Raw genomic sequence first — 19,121 nt, 5'->3', positions numbered from 1 at the left:
ATTGAAATATTGTGGTATCATATTATAGTGAGACAGTCTTTAATAATTCAACATTAATGCAACAATTCCTAGTGTGGTATCTCTTAACTTTGTAATACACAGACTATTCCTAGTGCAGTATCTCTTAACTTTGTAATACACAGACTATTTCTAGTGTGGTATCTCTTAACTTTGTAATACACAGACTATTCCTAGTATGGTATCTCTTAACTTTGTAATACACAGACTATTCCTAGTGTTGTATCTCTTAACCTTGTAATACAAAGACTATTCCTAGTGTTGTATCTCTTAACTTTGTAATACACAGACTATTTCTAGTGTGGTATCTCTCAACTTTGTAATACACAGACTATTCCTAGTGTGGTATCTCTAAACTTTGTAATGCAAAGACTGTTTCTAGTTTACCTTCTCTAAACCTTGTTATATACTGACTAATTCTGGTGTATTATCACTAAACTATGTAAAATACAGATCATTCTTTGTGTGGTATCTCTAAGCCTTGTAATATAAAGATTACTCCTTGTGTGGTATCTCTTAACCTGGTAATATAAAGATTATTCCTTGTGTGGTATCTCTTAACCATGTAACGTACTGATTGATTCTGGTGTTGTATCTCTAAATCTTGATATAACTGAAAAGTAATCAACAGACTCACCAAGCCTCCAAAGCTTCCCAAGGAGGAAAGCTGCGGGTTCTGATCCTAGTAAAGGGAAACAAGAACAATAATTAAAATGTTGTGGTAAAGGACTGTACAATATTATATTGAGACAGTCATAAATAATTCAACAAATTAACAATTTCTAGTGTGGTATCTCTTAACCTTGTAATACACAAATCCTCCCTTGTGTAGTATCTCTTAACCTTGTAATACACAAATCCTCCCTAGTGTGGTATCTCTTAACTTTGTAACATACAGACTATTTCAGGGTGGTATATCTTAACTTTGTAACATACAGACTATTTCAGGGTGGTATATCTTAACCTTGTAACATACAGACTATTTCAGGGTGGTATATCTTAACTTTGTAACATACAAGACTATTTCAGGGTGGTATCTCTTAACTTTGTAACATACAGACTATTTCAGGGTGGTATATCTTAACTTTGTAACATACAGACTATTTCAGGGTGGTATATCTTAACCTTGTAACATACAGACTATTTCAGGGTGGTATATCTTAACTTTGTAACATACAAGACTATTTCAGGGTGGTATCTCTTAACTTTGTAACATACAGACTATTTCAGGGTGGTATATCTTAACTTTGTAACATACAGACTATTTCAGGGTGGTATCTCTTAACTTTGCAATACACAGACTATTTCTAGTGTGGTATCTCTTAACCTTGTAATAAACAGACTATTTCTAGTGTGGTATCTCTGAACTTTGTAATACATAGACTATTTCTAGTGTAGTATCTCTGAACCTTGTAACATCCTGACTAATTCTAGTGTTATCTCTTAACCTTGAAACATACAGATTTTCTTTGTTTGGTACCTCTAAATGTTGTAGTGGCTGATAAGTAATCAATAGACTTACAATGCTCACGGTAAGGAGGAGTTTAGGGTTAGATATCAATGTATTCAAATTGTCCAACAGTGTCTGACTAAATCCAATCTGCATTTCATCAGCAAATGTGCACTCCGTCAAAGCCCTGGTATCAGTTCCACTAAAGTTTAAAAGGAAAAAGTTGTCATTATTACAACTATGCTTCTTTTACCACTTGATTGAACGATTTTGTTGTTGAGAATTTACCTTTGAATAAGTTTAATGTCATGTGAATAAAAATATAATGCATGTTCTTTTATACCCACCTCGTATTACTTTGCTGCAGGGAGTAAAACATTCTTGGCCTGTGTAACTCATGATAATAGGGTAGAGGACTATGATTCTACCAAATTCTGTTTTTCAAACTTAGAAAGGATATCAGCAAATAATTTCTCTTGTAAATTAAACTGTTTAAATGAGGATGTTCTGGGATGGGAGTCTACAAGTCCAATGACTTGGTTGTGGGGTGGCTGTGGGGTGGTTTTGGGGTGGTTGTAGGGTGGTTGTGGGGTGGTTGTGGGGTGTTGTGGGGTGGTTGGGGGTTGTGTGGTGGTTGTGTGGTGGTTGTGGGTGGTTGTGGGGTGGTTTTGGAGTGTTGTGGGGTGTTTTGGGGTTGTTGTAGGGTGGTTGTGGGGTGGTTTTGGAGTGTTGTGGGGTGGTTGTAGGGTTGTGGGGTGGTTTTGGAGTGTTGTGGGGTGGTTGTGGGGTTGTGGGTTGGTTGTTAGGTGGTTGTGGGGTGGTTGTAGGGTGGTTGTATGGTGGTTGTGGGGTGGTTGTAGGTGGTTGTGGGGTTGTGGGGTGGTTGTTAGGTGGTTGTGGCTGACTACGTCTGTGGAGACTGGTTGTATTTGGTATCACTATTCTTACCTTTTGTATATGATGGAGCCTGACACATAGTTTTTCCAACCTTGGAGAATAGCAACCACTTTCTCCCTTACTTTCTTCAGTGAGCTGTCAGTGGTCAAACTGGCCAACACAAACACATTCTCTGGGTACTGTAACAGAGTAAACAAGGTGGCAAGTACAAATACAGTACTCTATGAGCTTTAATAAAATCCCTTCAGCTCCACAAATCATTGCATGATCTGAAATACTCACAGACAAATTATACCCCAAATCCAAAATGTTCCTATCTCTGACACAAAATCATTTGATGTTAGCATTATTCCATAAAAGTTTGAGCAGAATCTGTGCAGAATCTGTACAAATCAATAAATTGATTGATTTTTTTACACATTCAAAACCAAGAAAACTCTAATACATATGAAATTTTGATATCTAATAGAGGTCTTAGAAATGGAAAGTACACTTACCTGTGCCAGTACTGTGATAATGTGTGAGGCAAGACTGATAGCTGTCTTGTCATCTGATGTGATGAAGGGAAGGATGATGATACAACCGTTACCAAGGACTAGGTTTTCTGTGCCCTACAGAAAATAACAAGCATTGCTATGGTTACCTAGGACAAAGTTCTTGGTGCCCTACAGTAAATACCAGGCAGTGTAATGGTTACCTAGGACAAAGTTATTGGTGCCCTACAGTAAATACCAAGCATTGTAATGGATACCTAGGACAAAGTTCTTGGTGCCCTACAGTAAGTACCAGGCATTGTAATTGTTACCTAGGACAAAGTTCTTGGTGTCCTACAGTAAATACCAGGCATTGTAATTGTTACCTAGGACAAAGTTCTTGGTGTCCTACAGAAAATAACAAGTATTGCAATGGTTACCTAGGACAAAGTTCTTGGTGTCCTACAGTAAATACCAGGCAGTGTAATGGTTACCTAGGAAAAAGTTCTTGGTGCCCTACAGTAAATACCAGGCATTGTAATGGTTACCTAGGACAAAGGTCTTGGTGTCCTACAGAAAATAACAAGCATTGCTATGGTTACCTAGGAAAAAGTTCTTGGTGCCCTACAGAAAATAACAAGCATTGCTATGGTTACCTAGGACAAAGTTCTTGTTGTCCTACAGAAAATAACAAGCATTGCTATGGTTCCCTAGGACAAAGTTCTTGGTGCCCTACAGTAAATACCAGGCATTGTAATGGTTACCTAGGACAAAGTTCTTCGTGCCCTACAGTAAATAACAAGCATTGCTATGGTTACCTAGGAAAAAGTTCTTGGTGTCCTACAGAAAATAACAAGCATTGCTATGGTTACCTAGGACAAAGTTCTTGGTGCCCTACAGTAAATACCAGGCATTGTAATGGTTACCTAGGACAAAGTTCTTGGTGTCCTACAGAAAATAAAATGCCTTGCTATGGTTACCTTGGACAAAGTTCTTGGTGTCCTACAGAAAATAACAAGCTTTGCTATGGTTACCTAGGACAAAGTTCTTGGTGTCCTACAGAAAATAAAATGCATTGCTATGGTTACCTAGGACAAGGTTTTTGTTCATGTAACTTACAAGGAAGTTGGATGAAAACTGTCAGCAAGTTGCCAGAACTAAATCTAACAGACAGACCTAAGTTCACATATTTTAAACTTCATATAACACATATTTTAACATTCATATAAAAGACATGTCAGTATAAATATTAATTATGTACAGTCTAATATTGGATTTTAAGCCTGAGGGAACCCAGTCTAAGATATCAGTGTATCAACAACAACACCTAATTCTGTCAAAAAAATTAGTGAAGGATGGTCCATACGTTTCCTGTGACAACTTCAAACACGTTGAAGAAGTCTGATGTCTCTGTCTCAGCCCTCCAGCCCCTCTGTACAGTGAGGTCGCCGTCCAGTAGTGTTCCAGTGAATAGTCCCAGTCTGTTATCACAGTCTGGACTGTGCAGTACCAGCAACTTGTGGTGGGGGTAGGCAACAAAGTCTTTGTCTTTGTACATCTCTGATAACACATGAGACATCACACGATCATTGTCTTTTTTTAGCTCTAATATAAATGTTTCTCATTCTCAAGTCAGTTGTAAACATGTTAATCTAGCTCACGTTAGTTTGAACATTAACTAACAGTTAACCATGGGACATGTAGAACATCTAGTAACTACAAGTATGTATGATGAAGAGAAGTCAGGCAGTGTACGTTTGGTTTCAAATGATTAAGTTTGCTAACATTTCACAACTCAGGTTTTTCGATAAATCTTGACATAACAGGTTAATGAACATTTTGAGTGGTAACTTACACACCTACCATTTAATGGATGAGCTGAGATAAAAAGGCAACTGTGGTAAATAACATATCTAAATAACTTTAATACAAAGAAATAGGATAAATCCAAGGTGAATCCTCAATACAATGCAAACCCACTCCTTGTCTATCCTTCCTCAATCCTTTTTTCTTCTTTACTGCTTTCAGAATGCTGACCATGTGAAATGCAGATCATTGACATTATATACACACTGAACTTCACAAAGTAGTTGACCAGACCTGATGGGTAGCAATCTCATTGAATTATGTAACCAAATTTGGTGTCAATCAGGAAGTACCAGTATTTGTATTTGACCTCTTGCCATGACCTTGACATTAACAGTATGGAGTGATACATGGCCTTGACCTTTGGGGCCTTGACTTTTGGAATATGGAGTGTACATGGCCTTGACTTTTGGAATATGGAGTGTTACATGACCTTGACCTTTGGCATGTGGAGTGTTACATGACATTGACCTTTGTAATATGGAGTGTTACATGACCTTGACATTTGGAATATGGAGTGTTACATGACCTTGACATTTGGGATATGGAGTGTTACATAACATGAAATGACATGCTCTATAAATATAACACATAAACCTACAAAATTTTAAAATGAAACATTGTGCTGATAAAAAAGTTACCACTTGAAAAAGTAGCCTACCCCTTACCATGGCTATGAAGCTGAGAAATAGACTGAACAAGTTATGTGACATGCAATCTAGTCATGATGTGAACATTTTATTGAAAACCTTGAAGCTGATTAATTAGGCTATGGACCGCAAAGGTGGACAAACTAACCGCTAATTCCCTCGTAACTGCTGTAGGTTTCCTCACTCACAACTTAATGGATAAACCTGCTAGGAGTTGGTAAACATTTTTGGTTTCCTACTTGTGGGTAACACCCTCAACATGATTACATTGGTCAAACTTTGAATTATGACATAAACTCGCAATGCTTTGCCGTCTTCCACTCCAAATTAGATTCATCAGCTTGGTATGAATGATAAAGGCTAAGTTTGTTTTGAACACAAACAGCAATTTTGTTTTTGCGAGCTTTCGAAAAATTATCTTTCCTTTGTCAACAAGCAAAGAGTGTAAATGACTGATGACTCGACTCTAAACCGCTGATACAACTCACTTAGCCACAATGTGCACTGTAATACTGGAGGCAGTCAGAGGGATGGGTAACATGTTTACCTATTCTGCCCCTTCCATTGTGATATCATGATCCATGGCAATAGATTCTCCCTTCAGTTACAGACATAATGGATTTTCCAAGGGAAACATGTGGTTTTAAAATACATTTATCTCAAAAATATTGTTTATTATACTGTTAAAGCAGAGAAGTCGACTTACCGACGAAGGCAGAGTACTTGTCACAACGGTTGTACAAATAGTAGAATGGGGATACCAGAGGGCAGCTTTTGATGGTCACATTGGTCACATAGTCCAGAACTGTAATTAGTTTACAAGTATACGGTACATCATGTATACATCTCAACCTTTATATCCAGTTTACAAGTATATGGTACATCATGTATACATCTCAACCTTTATATCCAGTTTACAAGTATATGGTACATCACGTATACATCTCAACCTTTATATCTAGTTTACAAGTATATGGTACATCATGTATACATCTCAACCTTTATATCTAGTTTACAAGTATATGGTACATCATGTATACATCTCAACCTTTATATCTAGTTTACAAGTATACGGTACATCATGTATACATCTCTACCTTTATATCTAGTTTACAAGTATACAGTACATCTTGTTTACATCTCAACCTTTATATCTAGTTTACAAGTATATGGTACATCATGTATACATTTCAACCTTTATATCTATACAACTTTACCTGCATTGCTATTGACACATTTCATTATTCAGATGCATTTTTATCTGCGTGGAAGTCGACTCATTTCAATATTTTCATCAAACTTTACCTGTCTGGTCATTGACTCAGTTTTTGCAATCGTAATACACACTTGCATTAAAGCCAGTGACTCATTCCGACATCCATATAGTACTTTACCTGGTAATTGACCAGGGAAGAATGCACAAGATGTAGCAGTCATGTCGATTTCCTCCCTGAATTTGTCTTTCTCCACCAATCTGTAAATGCTTCTGTGTGTCAGCTGTTTACAGCCTTTAAGTACAATCTGAAAGTTTACATGTACAAGTATCAGTAACACCATATACCTCTATCAGTACCAGTATCAGTAGCACCATATACCTCTATCTGTACCAGTATCAGTAACACATTACATATACCTCTATCAGTATCAATAACACGATATACCTCTATCTGTACCAGTATCAGTAACAACATATACCTCTTTCAGTACCAGTATCAGTAACACCATATACCTCTATCTGTACCAGTATCAGTAACACCATATACCTCTATCATTACCAGTATCAGTAACACATTACATATACCTCTATCAGTATCAATAACACGATATACCTCTATCTGTACCAGTATCAGTAACAACATATACCTCTTTCAGTACCAGTATCAGTAACACCATATACCTCTATCATTACCAGTATCAGTAACACATTACATATACCTCTATCAGTACCAGTATCAGTAACACCATATGCCTCTATCTGTACCAGTATCAGTAACACCATATACCTTTATCAGTACCAGTATCAGTAACACCATATACCTCTATCATTACCAGTATCAGTAACACCATATACCTCTATCATTACCAGTATCAGTAACACCATATACCTCTATCATTACCAGTATCAGTAACACATTACATATACCTCTATCAGTACCAGTATCAGTAACACATTACATATACCTCTATCAGTACCAGTATCAGTAACACTATCTGTACCAGTATCAGTAACACATTACATATACCTCTATCTCTACCAGTATCAGTAACACCATATACCTCTATCTGTATCAGCATCAGTAACACCATATACCTCTATCAGTACCAGTATCAGTAGCACCATATACCTCTATCTGTACCAGTATCAGTAAAACCATATACCTCTATCAGTACCAGTATCAGTAAAACCATATACCTCTATCAGTACCAGTATCAGTAAAACCATATACCTCTATCAGTACCAGTATCAGTAACACCATATTATACCTCTTTCAGTACCAGTATCAGTAACACCATATACCTCTATCATTACCAGTATCAGTAACACATTACATATACCTCTATCAGTATCAATAACACGATATACCTCTATCTGTACCAGTATCAGTAACACCATATACCTCTATCTGTATCAGCATCAGTAACACCATATACCTCTATCAGTACCAGTATCAGTAACACATTACATATACCTCTATCTGTACCAGTATCAAAAGTTAGACTTATCAGCAGACTTTCACATCTATAGCAACAATGGCAGACAGACTTTTGCCACCACCGGAAGCTGTGGTAAATAATCAGCAAGAAATGAAGGACAGCTTAGCTGATGACAATGTTTAAGCATATAAATATTGCTTTATAAAAATTGGTTGATTAAAACTGCATTATTACCTGTCATTTTCTGTATTGGCCTATATTATTGGTCACCGGGCAGCCATATTGGTGAGATAAAACTACAGTATGTGGTGATAGTTATGACTAGTATATACCTAACTGTCTGCTTATCATTCAAATATTTCTATTTGTCTACTAAATCATAATTATTATTCACTGATATTTGGAAGATATAATATCACATTGTATGACACCATGACGATGTTTCCAGAACAGAACAAAGAAACCCCAGATTGCTGATGTTCTACAATCTATGAGGTCCATAAACCCTTAGGACTTCCTTCATCTTTTGGTTGTGGAGACCAATAATTAAATCAACTCTAAAGTACAATCATAAATGTCAAAGTTCATGAAAATAATAATTTGCAAACAAGCAGTCATATTTCCTAATGCAGGGTTAACAATTCCAATAGTTAGTAGTCAATGTTGATTTGCTTACATTCTCCATTTCCAAAATTTCAGTTTCTGAAAGCCAACGTATTCCTTCATCTGTGATGTTACAGCAACCTGACAAAAAAGTTACTTTGTATTCAAAATAATGTATAGTATGTGACCTGTGGCATGATAGTATCCAACAATAAGTAAACTGATACAAGGACAATAACTTCTCATCATAAAAAAAACTTATTTGACCTATTTCCTTTTGCTCCCATTAAAATGTACTGACCAGTAAGTCTGTGGGTCTACACTGCCCAACTCCCATCAATGTTCACTGACCAGTAAGAGTGAGGGTCTGGGCTGCTCCCCTCTCTTCAATGTTCACTGACCAGTAAGAGTGAGGGTCTGTACTGCCCCCCTTCCTTCAAAGTTCACTGTACTATCCCCTCCCTCAATGTTTACTGACCAGTAAGACTGAGGGTCTGTACTACTCCCTCCCTTCAATGTTTACTGGCCAGTAAGACTGAGGGTCTGTACTACTCCCTCCCTTCAATGTTTACTAGCCAGTGAGAGTGAGGGTCTGTACTGCCCCCCTTCCTTCAATGTTTACTGGCCAGTAAGACTGAGGGTCTGTACTACTCCCTCCCTTCAATGTTTACTGGCCAGTAAGCGTGAGGGTCTGTACTGCCCCCCTCTCAATCTTTACCGTTGAGTAAGTATTAGGTCTGTACTACCCTCTCCCCGATGTTACTAACCAGAAAGATTAAGGTTTTCTAAGAAGTGCATTGCCATGCCCTTCTCATTTCGCTTCAACACCAGGAGAAAGGTATCTGTTATCTGTTCCACACCAGAGAAGTTCAGAGATACCACCGATGACCACTTGTCCTCTTGTAATTGTTTCTGAAAAATAATGTAGACAACTGTAAACTATCATTGCTCAAAGAACCCAAACGACTGTATTATCACATATAGTCTATTACATAGTGTACAACATTGCTCATATCAAGGTATTACTTCCAAGTTTGTAGAATATTCCAACTAAAAAAGGCAACTAGCTCTGCTGTAAAATTCTGGGGAATATTTACACAACTCAACACGATGATGATCAATAATGCATACAAAGCCACAAGAAAATCTGACAGAAATTTATAAGTGGTCTGAAGAAAATTGTGTCCAGTGGTCTAACTAGGCTGACACATAATCAAATATGCTTAATCATTACCCTCCTCTTTTCTTAGGCCTTCAGTGCTGAAGTACCTTGTAGTCCTACACACAGTTGAATTCCAGCTGTATACATACAGGAGAATGCATGGGCCGATTCTAGGGTATCCCCTCCTCTGAGAGGTATCAACTCCAGCTGTATACATACAGGAGAATGCATGGGCCGATTCTAGGGTATCCCCTCCTCTGAGAGGTATCAACTCCAGCTGTATACATACAGGAGAATGCATGGACCGATTCTAGGGTATCCCCTCCTCAGAGAGGTATCAACTCCAGCTGTATACATACAGGAGAATGTATGGGCCGATTCTAGGGTATCCCCTCCTCTGAGAGGTATCAACTCCAGCTGTATACATACAGGAGAATGTATGGACCGATTCTAGGGTATCCCCCTCCGAGAGGTATCACAAATGATATAGATACAGGTACGTAACAGTAAGCAAGAACATTCAATATATTAGAGTTGTATCATATATCACCTGTATCATCTATTACCTGTATCATCAATCATGTGTATCTGTCACTTGTTTCTACTATCCATATCTATTACCTGTATAATCAATCACCTGTATCAAATATCACCTGTATCTACCATTTGTATCCATCACCTGTAGCTTCTTTCTTAATAGCTATCACCTGTATCTATCACCATATCGTCTAACAGCTGATCATCTATCAACTGATCATCTATCACCTGTACCTATCACCTGTATCTATCATTTATAGCATCTAAATCACCTGAATCTATCACCTGTATTATCTATCATCTGTAGCATTTATCACCTGTATTATCACCAGTAGTATTTATCACCTGTATCATCTTTCACCTGTATATATCACCTGAAGCATCTAGCATCTGTATCTATCACCTGTATCATCTATCATCTGTATCAATCACCTGCAACATTTATCACCTGTCTCTATCACCTGTAGCATCTAAATCACCTGAATCTATCACCTGTATCATCTATCATCTGTAGCATTTAGCACCTGTATCTCTAACTAGTAGCATCTATATAACCTGAATATATCACCTGTATCATCTATTATCTGTAGCATTTAGCACCTGTATCTCTAACTAGTAGCATCTATCACCATTAGCTACCACCTGTATCATCTTTAATCTGTATCATCTATCACCAGCATTCGCTATCACCTGAATCGTCTATCAGCTATCAGCTGAATTATCAATCACCTGTGTCTAAATCTATATCTCTGCTTCATCCATTGACTATATAATAACTATCAACAACTGAACAATTGAATTAAAAAAATGTGATGATGAATTAAAAAAAATTAAAAAGATTAACCACTCACAATAACTGGTGATATATCCAGACGTTTCTCATTGTTGAACTTGTCTACCAGGTCCTTTCTTTGAGGGCTCTCTGGATCAGCTAAATATGAAAGCATGACATGATTTATGGTTATTTTTGCAAGTCCTTTGTTGATATTATCACAGCTCTGTAATTATAAGTTCAAAACATAACAGTTATCTGTATTATATTTCAGGTACATACAAGCTGTTCAAAATTAATGTTGGTATATTATGTTCTTATATATACTATATGAGTGTTAATTTCTTATAAAATAAATTACCATGACCTCAATAGGTTCCCCATGGTTATAAAGAAATAGCTGGTTCTTTCAACAGTGGTCAAGTCTAGATTCAAATGTTCGAACAGTTTGTGACATTACAACCTACGATGGCCAATTGTTTCATATGTTCAGGGTTCAGCATAGGAAGGAAAGTTTCAAGATGTTAAGGCGCACTCTTTGTTTATAACTATAATTTCAGTTCATGTCCCCTCGTGGTGATGGTACTACTGAAAGGTGAAATGAATGTAGACACCTCAGGATCATATTTCACTGTCGTGATTTTGAATAGCTCTATCATATGTCTCCCCTGGCTCTTCTATAGGCCAAAGTTGGCAGTTTCAGATGTTGCAGTCTTTCTGGGTAAAATATATGAGCCATTCCTGATAAAAGCTTTGTAGCTCTCCTTTGTACATTTTCTATCGATTCTACGTGTTTGATCAGATGGGGAATCAAGACCTGGTTAGCATACCCAAGATGTGGTCTTACTAGTGGTGGGGTTTCGGTCTGATTTTGAAGATCGATTATCGGACATTCAAGATCGATCAGTAATCGATTATCGGTTGAAATAAGCGCCAAAAAGAATACATTTAATAAATTGAAATTTTGTCCAATCATTTCAAAATATCGATTTAACTACGTGTTATTTTGCTAACAACTTTATCTAAGAGACGTTCATATGATGAGAAAAGGTACTTCAGATATTGACAATGACCGGTAGATTACCGTTTTAGAAGTGAACGTACCTTTTCCCATCTCCTGCAGACGAGTCATGATGTAACACAAACAAATCAGTTTATGCATTTTGAGTTAAAATTTAACCATACCTACAAAACACCGCACTGACCTTGATTACGTAATGGCACTATAGCTACCATGCTTGAATGCCGGCATGATTCAAGTGAGAATCAACAAGAACGGGTGAAAGGGACATCTTATTTTGGATTAAACATGAAAAGCAACTGTATATGTATCTTAAGAATTTCAGTTCTACATGACAAACCTACAAAAACTATCTTTTTCATGACAAAGTTTCAAAATCGATCTTTCATGTGCTAAATCGATAATCGAATCGACCTCATGTCAAGCTTGATTTAATCTATGCTTCCGGTTATCGGGACACCACTAGGTCTTACCAGACCTTAATTTGTATAGCACTGTAAATGTAGTGAGATTCATATACTCCCTTGTTCTTTTGAACACCCCCATGATGGAATTGGCTTTGTTTATGAATGATAGTCTATTGTCAATAGTGACTCCAATATCTTTTTCAGTTTCTGTATATGGAAGTTATTTACCATCTTCTAAAATGTATGTGAAGTTGTTGCTGCCATTTTTACCAGTATGCATGGCTTTGCATTTATCTGGATGGAAGAACAGGAGCCACTTGGTGTTGAGTATGGGACAGTAGAATTTGGTATCATCTGCAAATAGGTATATTTTTGTATCCACACTTGTTATATCTGGGAGTTCATTTATGTATAAAACAAATAGAACTGGTCCTAGAACTGATCCTTGCAGAATGCCACTGCTCACTTTCTTTCAGTATGATGCGTCTCCATTTACTGTTACACGTTGTTTGTGATTTAGAAGGAATGACGATTTTATGAATGAGTCGCTGGTGGGGAACTTTGTTGAATGCCTTCATAAAGTCACAATACAGTACATCAATGCAACCCCCTGTATCAAGAATTTCCATCCAGTCATCACTAACTTGGATTAATTGTAGAACGGTGGACCTACTTCGGATGAATCCAAATTGTCTTCTGCTGAATAATTTTATGATTAAGGTTTCGATTACAATTGATTCTAATACTTAACAACATATAAAGGTTAAGCTGATAGGTCTATAATTACTAGCTGATTTGCAGTCTCTTTTTTTGAAAATGTTTGTGAACACTTCAGCTTTTTCCTTATCTGTTGTTGTGACTTGTTTATCTTGTCCGGTATATAAATCTGACTCTTTGGTTTTTGATTGGACATATATATATAGCTCCAAAATGTTTAAGGGTAATGGTTTTTCTGTCACCTGTCACTTTTTCTGATGGGTATTTTACTTGATTTTCTTACAGGGATACACATATCAATGAGAGTTTTTAATCTATCTCAAAAATGTACCCACTGCCAGTTCACATACCCCGCTAGAGGATGTACGTAGTTCTTCAACCTAATTTACAGACATCATTTCTTTCATATGTTCGTAGTTCCCTTTTTCGTACATACATCTCTTCTTTTCCTTTTTTTTCTGTAGTAGAATACACATTCTTCATAAATTGTATGACGAAGTGGAAACTTTTATTCTTTGGAGCTTGAATTTCAATTTCACTGACCATCCCTTCCTCATTTCAGGAGACAAGATCCAGTACATTTGGTCCATTCTGATAGTAGTTTCTATTGCATACAGCTATAGTTGTGTTGCACATGGGCAGAAAGTTTTCTTCTATGCTGTTTGGGCTTCTGTATATGCTTCATATTAGGAGCATTTTATCTGCAAAATAATCCCTATATTGCATTGTAGATATTTCAAGGAGTTGTGAATGTACACAAGCATGCCTCTACCAGGTGTTTCTTTAAACAGGTTAACGGGTATAGTTTCCAAGTTGTATTCACTCAGTACACTATTATGTCTCTTTGAAGGATTTGGGTTTAACTTCCTGTAAAACTAGATGTAACTCAAAGGGGGGCTTTCATGAATACCCCCGCTTTGATTGATCAGGAATTGGTGGAAGTGATGGGCATGTGGATTGGAAGAATCAAGTGAAGAGTTTATATGCTGCGACTTTAACGTTACGTAGGTCAGAGGTCAAGGTAGAGGTCACAGTGACCTACATATGCGACACACCACCTTCCATGCATGTACCCACAAACCAAGATTCATAACCGTAGGTGAAATATACGGGAGATATGCTCCGGAAACCTTTCCCACGACATTATGTAGGTCAGAGGTCATGGTAGAGGTCACTGTGACCTACATATGCGACACACCACCTTCCATGCATGTACCCACAAACCAAGATTCATAACCGTAGGTGAAATAGTACGGGAGATATGCTCCGGAAACCTTTCCCACGACATTATGTAGGTCAGAGGTCATGGTAGAGGTCACTGTGCCCTACATATGCGACACACCACCTTCCATGCATGTACCCACTAACCAAGATTCATAACCGTAGGTGAAATATACGGGAGATATGCTCCGGAAACCTTTCCCACGACATTATGTAGGTCAGAGGTCATGGTAGAGGTCACTGTGACCTACATATGGAACGTGACACACAGCCTTCCATGCATGTACCCACAAACCAGGATTCATAACCGTAGGTGAAATAGTACGGGAGACATGCTCTCGAAACCTTTCGGACGGACGGACGGACGGCCACACGGATGGACGAAGCAAACACTATATGTAATTTACTTTGGTAGGAAGTTTGTTTGGTCCTTCAATGTTCTTTCTTTTTTTAGTTCTTTTGTTCACTATTGGTTCTACTCTGTTCAGCGTTGTTTTCCATGAATTTGTACTGTTTATCACTGCCCAGTGTCCAGTGTCCAGAACTATAAATGCTTTGGTTTATTGATCATTAAAAAGAGTATTACATTAACTGAATTAAAAGTCCTGTAATATAACATGGCTTTACTAATTTAGAAACGTTTTATGTCATTATTCCCATACCTGTTTGTTTACGAGCAGTCTGCTTTGTTCTTGCCATGATGATAGGTTCTGTAAAATAAATAAAGATGTTTACTAGTAAATTGTCAGCATTTTTTCCTTTTCTCTTACATGCACAGTCAGACCAGGGTTCTTACTTGGGACCCTCCGAACTCTAGACAGACGTACGCTTTACCAATTGAGCTACCTAATGGTCGTTGACAATCGACCCAGTCAAGTTCTACAACGTCAATGTTTGAAGCATTTTCTTACAGTTTTCACGACAATAGTGACTACATAGATATTTGGGTAGAACATGTACATGTAATTTTGTTTTCTTATTTGTCATATTCAAGGCTGCATGTGCATGCATGTACACAAAAATGTCACCAAGTTCAACTAAAAACAATAAAATGTTTAACAGTTCCTTTAATGGTAGTTTACGTTGTTTTTCATACATGCTTACGAAACTGCTTTCATCCTTTTTTCGTTTTGAGGAAAAATTATGAGCCCACAACAAAATTCTACACTGATTATAAGAATTGCTTTGGAATTATGAGATAGACTAACCTGTTTAAAATACGTAATAAAAGTTGAAAAACACTCTTTTAAAGTAATATAAATATGCATATATATGTATTTCAAAGGAAATCCTAGATGTACTCATCCTGTGCTCCAATGGTTGGATACACTGCATGTATTTGTCAAAGCATTGGCGAGTTCGCTCGCCTACTTTCATTTTCCCCCTAGCCGAGTTCACTGGTTGAATGAGTATATAAATGTTCATATATGATGAGAAATGTGTTCATATGTTGATCAGCAACCCCATTGATGTGGCAAGTGGGTGGCATATCGGTGTCTGGAGAGGCCTGTTACTGGAGAGTGGGCAAACTTACGTTACAGCAAACTGCTGATTACCGTAGCTAAGACGCCATTGTTGTAAATACTCCACGGAAAGCGTAAGAGTTAATTCCCCTTAATGATTAAAAACTGTAGAAGTATATAAAGGCTATATGTTATTGCGGTAGTATACGTCTCTGGTGTCATTTAATATGACTTAATATGATACATTATGGACGCAGGCTACAAGCCTCTATATCCATATCAGTAAATACAACAAAATTTACATTAAATATACTTCAAGTGTCAATTGAACAGTTTTTAAAACTAAAAATTAAAAGTTATATTTTCACGTTTACAGTAGGCCTACTCATCTAAACCAATTTCAAACTGTATAACATTAGATGAATCAATGCCATCCTGTGGAAGACTGTTCCATATATCAACAACACGGAAAGTAAAGATGTGTTTCCTTATTTCAAGGTGACAGTGTTTTTTAAAAAGTTTGTAAGAATGTCCTCTTGTTCTTCTACTAGCCTAATATCCCACTGAAACATGCTTTCAGTCACTAGATAGGATCATAAAATTTTTCACAATCTTAAAGACATTTATTAAGTCTCCTCGCATCCGACGGAGCTTTAAGGTTGGTAGATTTTATCTCTGCAGACGCTCTGTATACGTCATGTTACTAAATCCAGGTATGATCTTGGTAGCTCGTCTCTGGACGTTTTCATCTAAATCAATATCCTTGCTCCATACACTACAGGCATATTCTAAGTGTGGTCTAACAAGCGCATTAAATAAAACTTTGAACATATTTTCATCCAGATAAATGAATGTTCTTCTAATAAGGCCAACAGTACTGTTAGCGTTGTTTACATTTAACTGAACACACGTTATGCTCTCCAGTTCTATTCTCTCTCCCGATGCTCAAATAGTATTTTCTATCTTGTTTGTTTTTAGATTTAATTGAAAGTACTTTGCACTTGTTTGGATGGAATTTGAGAAGCCATTTCGCAGACCATTCCTGGAGTTTGTTGAGATATTTCTGCAGAGTCTCCGTATCCAGAATTCTCATTATTTCTCTGTATAATTTGGTGTCGTTGGCGAACTGGGGAGATGGCGAATCTGTTATTTCGGCAAATCATTAATGGAGATGACGAATAAAATGGGTCGTAAAACACTTCCTTGTGGTGTCCCACTGACTACTGGGTATATATCTGAAGACTCTCCATTTATTACTACTTTCTGTGTACTGTTTTTTAAAAAGTTTTCTACCCGCGTTTTTATTTGGTGATGGATGCTGTATCCTTGAAGCTTCTTTATAAGTCGCCGATGGGGTACCTTGTCAAAAGCTTTCATAAAATCAAGGTAAATGACATCTAATTGACCAACTTTATCTATAATTTGAGTCAGTTCTTCTAAAACTGTGAGGAGTTGAAGCTGTGTCGATCTTCCATAGAGAAAACCAAACTGCCTGTTGCTGAAGAGATTATTTCTGTCCATGTGGTTGACAATTTTATCCCTCAACAGTTTTCTAGAGTTTCCCTACAACACTGGTTAAACTAACAGGTCTGTAGTTTCCTGCTTCTGATTTTGGCACCTTTTTTGAAGATAACAGTGATGTTGGCTTCTTTCCGCTGTTGTGGTAATTTACCCCCAGAAAGTGATTTATTAAAAATATCTGATAATGTTTCTAAACATTTTCTTCATGTTGGTAAGTTCTCATGATATCTGATAATGGTTTACTGATATTTTTCCTCAATTCTTTTAAAACTTTTGGGTGTAACATATCCGGTCCCTGCGATTTATTCTCATTGAGATCTTTTAAAAGTTTTTCAACTGTTTCCTCCGTGCAGATAATGTCTTCACATTGGATATAAATATTTCTTTTCTTAAATTCCCACTAGGCTCTTGTGTGAAAACGCTGCTGAAGAATCTTGCTAAAACCTCTGTTTTGTCCCTATCATTAACTGCAATCCGTTGTTCATCTCCATTTAAACCTTTGAGATCTGATATTCCTGTTTTAACCTTTGAATCTGATATTCCTGTTTTAACCTTTGAGATCTGATATTCCTGTTTTAACCTTTCTCTTCGATTTGACATATTTCCTAAATTTCTTGGGTTGCTGTTTAATGTCCTCTGCAATCTTTTTTTCACGTTCTCTCTTTGATTTTCGTATTTCCCACTTCAGCTGATTTTGGATCCGTGTATACTCTTACAATTTTTCCTCACTTTTAGTTTCCACATATCTTTGCCATGTTCTGTGTTTTTTATTTATTTTACTCAAAACTGAATCTTTCAACGGTATGTTATCTGATTTTACATTCTGTGCTTTCCTCTTTGGAATGAATTTGTCTTTAGTAGTTTCAATAAGATCTATAAATATGCTATACATGTCTTGTACATCTCCTTGTAGAACTGTGGACCAATCTTTTGGTAAGTCTTTTAACATACTTGTATACATACCCTATGCTGTATTTGAATCGTGGTGCCGTGTTGGTAGGTTTTTTGGTTTCACAAAAATAGTAAAACCTGAATTAGGACTAAATGATCGCTGCCTCCTACGGGACTTTGGTATGACACGTTTTTCACCATTTCCTCTTCGTTTGTGATAGCAGGATCCAGTATACTGGGTTCATTACCTTTTCTTTTTCTTGTGTGTTCTCTCACGTGTTGATACAGGTCACTATCTCCAAGGCGTTCTATAAAACGTTCGCTTTCTTTGTTCCCATTTGTGGTAAGTTATAATCCCCTATTTGTGGTAAGTTATAATCCCCTACTATTAAATTGTATTAATAACTGACTATATGATTTCTGGGCTGCTGCTAACGTGATAAGATTATTCACCTGCAGTATGTTTCCTTCAATTGAATTTGCGTTTTTGTACATACAGCCTACTAAGAGATTATTATTCCCATTCAGTTTAATTTTCATCCAAGTACTTTCTTTAAATTGACTGTCTAAATTTACTTCAGTTGCCTCAAGACCTTCCTTTACATACAGACATACTCCTCTGTGGTGATTTTCTGTGTTCCCGTTCACAAACTGATTATAACCTGGGATCATAAACTCTGCCTTATTCGGTAAGTATCTGCTGTTTTTAGGGTATATTTCGGTTACTGCTATAATGTCGATATTGTCCAACTGTGTAATTCTAAATTTCAGTTCCTCTAGTTTATTAACTAGATGTT

The 19,121-nt window shown here is 37.0% G+C and overlaps 1 protein-coding gene across 1 annotated transcript in view; it reads right to left on the bottom strand.

Moving 5' to 3' along the window:
• Positions 1–16,037, bottom strand: part of LOC110454651 — a 66,267-nt gene extending 50,230 nt beyond the window's left edge. Inside the window, exons 1-12 of the mRNA XM_021504286.1 lie at positions 15,984–16,037; positions 15,112–15,159; positions 11,163–11,242; positions 9,380–9,524; positions 8,686–8,753; positions 6,749–6,875; positions 6,061–6,159; positions 4,205–4,398; positions 2,863–2,976; positions 2,417–2,544; positions 1,541–1,670; positions 656–700 (exon numbers count right to left, since the gene is read on the bottom strand). Of these exons, the coding sequence (XP_021359961.1) occupies positions 656–700; positions 1,541–1,670; positions 2,417–2,544; positions 2,863–2,976; positions 4,205–4,398; positions 6,061–6,159; positions 6,749–6,875; positions 8,686–8,753; positions 9,380–9,524; positions 11,163–11,242; positions 15,112–15,148 (1,167 nt within the window). The 5' untranslated portion in view covers positions 15,149–15,159; positions 15,984–16,037. The remainder of the gene's footprint in view (positions 1–655; positions 701–1,540; positions 1,671–2,416; positions 2,545–2,862; positions 2,977–4,204; positions 4,399–6,060; positions 6,160–6,748; positions 6,876–8,685; positions 8,754–9,379; positions 9,525–11,162; positions 11,243–15,111; positions 15,160–15,983) is intronic.
• Between the last annotated feature and the right edge of the window lie 3,084 nt (positions 16,038–19,121).

This window comes from Mizuhopecten yessoensis, unplaced genomic scaffold, assembly GCF_002113885.1.
Source record: "Mizuhopecten yessoensis strain PY_sf001 unplaced genomic scaffold, ASM211388v2 scaffold7987, whole genome shotgun sequence".
Classification (NCBI taxonomy): Eukaryota; Metazoa; Mollusca; class Bivalvia; order Pectinida; family Pectinidae; genus Mizuhopecten; species Mizuhopecten yessoensis.
This window is presented reverse-complemented; position numbering and strand designations above follow the sequence as displayed.